This window comes from Miniopterus natalensis, chromosome 4 (assembly GCF_054644295.1).
Source record: "Miniopterus natalensis isolate mMinNat1 chromosome 4, mMinNat1.hap1, whole genome shotgun sequence".
NCBI classification, from domain to species: Eukaryota; Metazoa; Chordata; class Mammalia; order Chiroptera; family Miniopteridae; genus Miniopterus; species Miniopterus natalensis.
The window spans coordinates 5,834,417-5,840,416 of NC_142084.1; the positions used below are offsets into that span (position 1 = coordinate 5,834,417).

The 6,000-nt window shown below is 53.3% G+C and overlaps 1 protein-coding gene across 1 annotated transcript in view; it reads right to left on the minus strand.

Moving 5' to 3' along the window:
• Positions 1-4,900, minus strand: part of PRSS12 (serine protease 12) — a 57,460-nt gene extending 52,560 nt beyond the window's left edge. Inside the window, exon 1 of the mRNA XM_087816214.1 lies at positions 4,360-4,900. Coding sequence (XP_087672340.1) covers positions 4,360-4,846 — 487 coding nt within the window. The 5' untranslated portion in view covers positions 4,847-4,900. The remainder of the gene's footprint in view (positions 1-4,359) is intronic.
• Positions 4,901-6,000: the final 1,100 nt, after the last annotated feature.

The window sequence follows — 6,000 nt, forward strand, 5'->3', positions numbered from 1 at the left end:
GTTCTTAATAGTGTGCTGATTTGCGGAAGAGGGGAGAGGGGTGAGAGGAGGAAACTACTCTGGAAAAGTAAGATGCTAAAGAGGCAAAAGTCAACATTTTCTGACTTTCAGGTATAGATTTCTATGATGCATGATCTGTATATTGCATTGTGTGCCCACCATCCAAAGTCAAATCATCTTCAGTCACCATATATTTGACCCCCTTTACCCTTTACTATCCCCACCCCCTTCCCTCTAGTTACCACTATACTATTGTCTGTGTGATGAGTTTTAGTTTTATATCCCACATGTAAGTGATATGATACGGTTCTTAGGTTTTTCTGCCTGACTTATTTCACTTAGCATGATATTCTCAAGATCAATCCATGCTATCACAAATGGCAGTGCTTCATCTTTTTTATGGCTGAATAGTATTCCATTGTATATTTGTACCACATTTTCTTTATCCAATCATCTATGGAAGAACACTTTGGTTGTCTCCATATCTTGGCCACTGTGAATAATGTTGCAATGAACATAAGAGTGCATACATCTTTGTAAATAAGTGTTTTTGAGTTTTTCAGGTAAATACCCAGAAAAAGGATGGTTGGGTCATATGGTAGCTCTATTCTTAACTTTTTGAGGAACTGCCAGACTTTTCCATAGTGGCTGTACCAAGTTTACATCCCCGCCAGCAGTGAGTGAGGGTTCCCTTTTCTCCACAATCTCTCCAACACTTATTACTTGTCTTATTGGAAATAGCCATTCTAACAGGTGTGAGGCAGTATCTCATTGTAGTTTTGATTTGTATTTCCCTAACAGCTAGTGAGGTTGAAGATCCTGTCATTTATCTGTTGGCCATTTGTATGTCTTCTTTGGAGAAGTGTCTGTTTAGGTCTGCCCATTTTTAATTGGCTTGTTTATTGAGTTTTATGAATTCTTTATATATTTTGGATAGTAAACCTTTGTTGGAGCTATTGTTTGCACATATCTTCTCCCAAAGTTGGTTGCCTTTTTGTTTTGTTGGGGGTTTCTTTTGCTGTGCAGAAGCTTTTTAGTTTGATATAGTCCCATTCTTTTATTTTTGCCTTTACTTTCCTTGCCTTTGGGGTCAAATTCATAAAATCTTCCCTAAGATCAAGGTCCAAAAATTAGTACCTGTTTTCTTTTATGTAATTTATGTAATTTATATATTACCTATATTTAGGTCTTTGATCCATTTTGAATTAATTTTTGTGCACAGGGAGAGTCTATAATCTAGTTTCACTCTTTTGCATGTGGCTTTCCAATTTTCTGAGCACCATTTACTGAAGAGGCTTTCTTTTCTTCATTGTAGGTTTCTGGCTCCCTTGTAAAAAATTATTTGGCCATATACATGTGGTTTTATTCCAGGGAAGTAAAAGTATTTTATATCTGCCTTAGCCTGAAAAACAGATTGAGCTCAATATTTAAAATCCAGCCAGGAAATGTATCAAATCTGGCTTTGCTAATAAATGTTTTTCAGCACCTGCTAAACATAATCAAAATGCAGCATTTTTTTAAGGGACAGCTTACAACCAACTTTTTAATTAGCATTCACTTCAAACACCAGATGGACATGGAAGAGTCCAGTCTGTGAACAACTGTTCTTCCCATCGTCTGCTGCGTCCACCTGCAGCAGGAGGTTTGGGTGGGTAGGTACATATGAACAGATCAGCGTGACACGGCAGAACATCAGATCCACGCACCATTCTTCCTGGTAGAATGCCAATTATTAGAGCATTATCATTTATTGTACCTGTTTCACCCCTCAGTCACCAGTCGCCTACAGCTGGGTTCCACCTGTGCGCTGTAATGAAGAGGACCCCGTGACGCAGAGTCAAGCAAGCTGCCTGCCTGCCACGACCATGGAGACGGAGACTCCCCCTCCTAGTCAGGTGTTGTCGAGGACATCATTGCCTATTCACTCTTCCTGCAGACACGTGAAAACAACCTGGCTTGGGTTCAGTTCAGAACGTAACCTGGTGAACCAGGCTGCTGTTATCTCACACTGGTCAAATGGACACCAGGGGTGCCATTTTCCTACCCACACACAAGGGAACATGCTTGACCCTAACCTAGCAGGACTAAGTCACAGAAGGGTGGATGCACTGGACAAACAGTTCCCTTCCTCCCTCCTTTCAGACTAGGGGGTTTTTGGGCCACATGGGAATTCCCACATGTTTACATAACTAAAGAACTAGAGCTAAAGGAGCCTTGAGGTGACGATGTGCACCACCGTGTAATGCTGCTGTGAGAATTAAGTGAGAAAATCAGTGTGCAACTCGCTGAGCCCAGCACCCAGCACACAGTGAATGCGCGGCTACCCCAGGCAGCTAACTGACCAGGCCGGGCTGTGGCAGCGCTGCTCAGAGCTGGCCAAGTCCTCTGAATGAGCCTGTTCAAAAACTGCCTTCTCCAGACAAGCCGTGGGGGTTAAGACATGTCCCCAACATGCATCGCTGCTCACGGAGCCTAACGGACACCGATGTTCCCTAGAGCACAGGTCCATCCTCTCTTTCACCAGGCGTGGGAGCTCTGCTCACGCCCCTACATGAACGTGGCACCGAGATCGCCACGAGGTTCCGAATACGCCAGTCATTTCCAGGTAAGAGTTATGCCCGGCAGACGTGGGAGTAAATGCCAGAATGGGTTATCAAGACTGAGTCTGTGAGAGCAAGTACAGCGTTCCAAGGCCAGCTGGGGGCAGGGGCACTGATCTCCCACCCTGGCGGTTTCTTTGCCTCTCTGTGTTCCCTCCCTTCACTCCAGGAAGTGCACAGCTTTTATACAGAGTCTGGACTTCTGTCTGGTGGGATTTCACCACGAACGTAACAGCACCACAGAGGCTGTGCTGTGTGAGGTGTAACTTTCTCCTCAGCCCCAGTGGGGGAGGCCACTCCCTGTGTGGAATATAAAGTAACTTGGAATCCCACTGTTTCTTCCTACAGCTACATATAAACTATGAAATAAACACGAGAGCAGGAAAATGAAAGGCTGCGCTGTTTGCTAAGCGTGAGCTTTTCCTGAGACTTTCTGGGAGGGTGAGAATTGTAAGGGCTGGTGGCCTGGCATCCTTCGGGCGGCGCTTCACAGCCACCTCTGCATTCTGTCCACGGAACACAGGCAGAGCGATGACTTCATTCCGTAGGATGAAGGATGCGGGGTCTAACCTTCCTGTCATGTTAGCACTAATGCAATAGAAGGCCCCAGTGCATAAAACCCTGTAGGGAAGAAGGCACTGTGACAGCTAACCTGCAAATTACCTCCAAAAGGCACAAAGGACATCTTTCGGAATCCCAGTTCAGGACGCCCCTGCCCACGGCCTGCATGGAGAGCTGCCTTTTTTATCTTTTTTTTTTGAAGGAAAATGTAAACTTTGAAGGACATAAGCTTTTTCTTCCCCAGCTGCTAAGGAAGGAAGCCCTTGTATTAACAAAACCCAAGCTCAAAGCAAAGGGCTGTTCTAAGGCAGATCGTTCATGTTCATGAAATCCACTCATGTGATGCCTTTATTACCACAAAACTAGAACATCTCTCCTCGAATCGCGGTTTTCCACAGAATCACGCAAGCTGAGCAGGGGCGCCGTGGGGCTGCGGGCCGTGGCAGCTGCTGCCTCCTACCTCCCTCTCGCCTTCTCCTGCCTTCCCTCCCTGGAGATGCTGCCCACGGGCTGCCTGGGCAGCCAGCACCATCATGACAAGTGTCATTCTGGCCCAGAAAGTTTGCCATACTTCTTCAAACAGAGGTCAATGTGGAAGTTAGGACACAATCTTTACATTTTTTTCAAATCGGAGTCTGTGGGGAGGGAAAAGGTTATTGGTTGTCATATTAGATTTAGTACTCCCCTTTCCAAAACAAGTAACTAGAAACTTGCTTCTTTTACACCTTTAAGGCAAGCTGATACAAAGAGCACACTTCCACCCAACGCACGTGCGCGTGTACACACGCACACACACACGCACACACACGCGCACACGCGCGCGCACACATGCACACACGCACATGCGCACACACGCACACATGCACACACACGCACGCACGCACACGCACGCACGCACACATGCACACACACATGCACGCGCACACACGCGCGCGCGCACGCACACACACACGCACACGCACACAGACCAGGCAGAGACACGACGACATCCACGCACCCGGAGCGCAGCACCTGGCGCAGGGACCATCACCCCTGACAACCCGGACAACGCACACCCTGCAGTTTAACTCAGGGTACCAAGGCACGCGGCTGGAAACTCCGGGCAGCCCGTCGCCTGCCCCGCCACCGCCACCGCCACCCGCGCCCGCCCTCCGCTCCCAGGAGCCCGCCCCTCTCGCCGCTGGGCCCCGCCGCTCACCGTGTCCGCAGTCGCAGCGGCCCCAGTCCACCCGGCCGCGGGCGGTCCGGTAGAAGCACCAGGGTCGGCCCGCGCCGTCGGGGCTCCAGCAGAAGTTGTGGCGCTCGGCTCTCAGGGGAGCCCAGCCCGCGGGGGGCGCCCGCTCCAGGAGGGGCGGCACGTCCGCCCAGCGCAGACACGGGGCGCCAGAGTCCGTCACGTTGACCCAGGGGCAGTCCCGGGGGTGCGGCCGGGACGCGCGTCCCGCTTGTAGGGCGAGAGGGCGCTGCACTTGGGGCGCGGGCGGGGGGCGCGGGGCGGGCGCCCGCGGGGACGGGGTGGTCCTCCGGGAGCGCTGAGGGGTGGGAAGGTAGTAAGGAAACTGGAGACCTGCAGGGGGCCGGTGGCGATGGCGGTAGTGGACGGGGTAAACGAGGACCGGATCAGAGCTGACCATTTCGGGGAGAGCCCCTAAAATCAGAGCCACCACCAAGCGCAGGGGCGTCATGGTGCCGGAGCAGCAGTTTGGCCCATGCCCCCCGCTCCCGGCTCCGCGGGTCCTGGAGGAGGGGCGGGGCGGGGCGAGGCGAGGCCCCCACTCGAGCCCCTGCGCCCCTGCGGCCCGCCTCCCTTCCCGCGCCTCCGCGCCGGCCCTCGGGCGCCGGGATCTGGAGCGCCGCTGAGCGCCGCCGGCGCAGACGCCCGGCCACAGCGGCAGACGGAGCCCAGGTAGCCGGCGGCGCGCGGAGCACCGCCCCCTGGCCGCGGGGACTCGGCTGGGCCCGCCCGGCTCGGCTGTCAGCCCGCGGACGCAGACCCGCTGCCGGCACCGCCCTCCGCGCCCTCGCCGCCCGGCCAGGCCGAGGGGGCAGCGCCGGGCGGTCCGGATGCCCCGTGCCAGCAGGCAGCACCGCCGCAGCTCGCGCCCGGCGGCCCCCGCCTGGCAGCCCTCCTTGCAGCGTCTCTCCTTGACCCGCTCATGTCTGGTTTTCTCGGTTTTTACAAGGAAAGCGTGTTTGGGTCCAGTTGTACCTGTCCCCTGACGAGTCCGGGACGCAAGTTATCGAGCCTACGAGGACTGCGGAAGGCGTTTTACTGAACCGTGCCCCTCCAGGACAGGGCGCTTCTTTCCGCTGGACACCCCAGTGGACACTTACTAGGCTCCCATAAACATTCGCTGAAATTAAACTCCGGCACCGACCCAGGGAAGGGGGCTTGAGCCCGTGCGGTCCTGCCTCCCACTTTCCTCCCGGTGTCTAGACAGTTGTCTGGTTATATTGGGACGCAGTTGAGGCCCTCTTAATACCAAATTTCCTTTCTAGTCAGAGAAGACTTCTTCCGCCCGCCTCCGTCCTACCCAAAAGTCCATCCCTCTAACACCTGCCCTCCTGTGGGGCAAGGGCCTGCAGCCAGGCCTGCTGTGCCTCTCCACAGCCAGCAGTTTGTGGCTCACCCTTGGTTCCCTCCAGCACTTTCAACAGCCCACCTACCCCACGGAAAAGCTGGCTTAGAATTTTAAAAACCACTGGAGCTGGATGTCTCAGATTTCCCTTTCGGTCGGGCCTGACTGTGCCACAGGAAGGCAGTGTCTTACTGCTGGCGAGCATGCTGCGGTGTGGGGAGGGGACATGCAACCCAGCTGTTTACTGTTAGAACCTACGT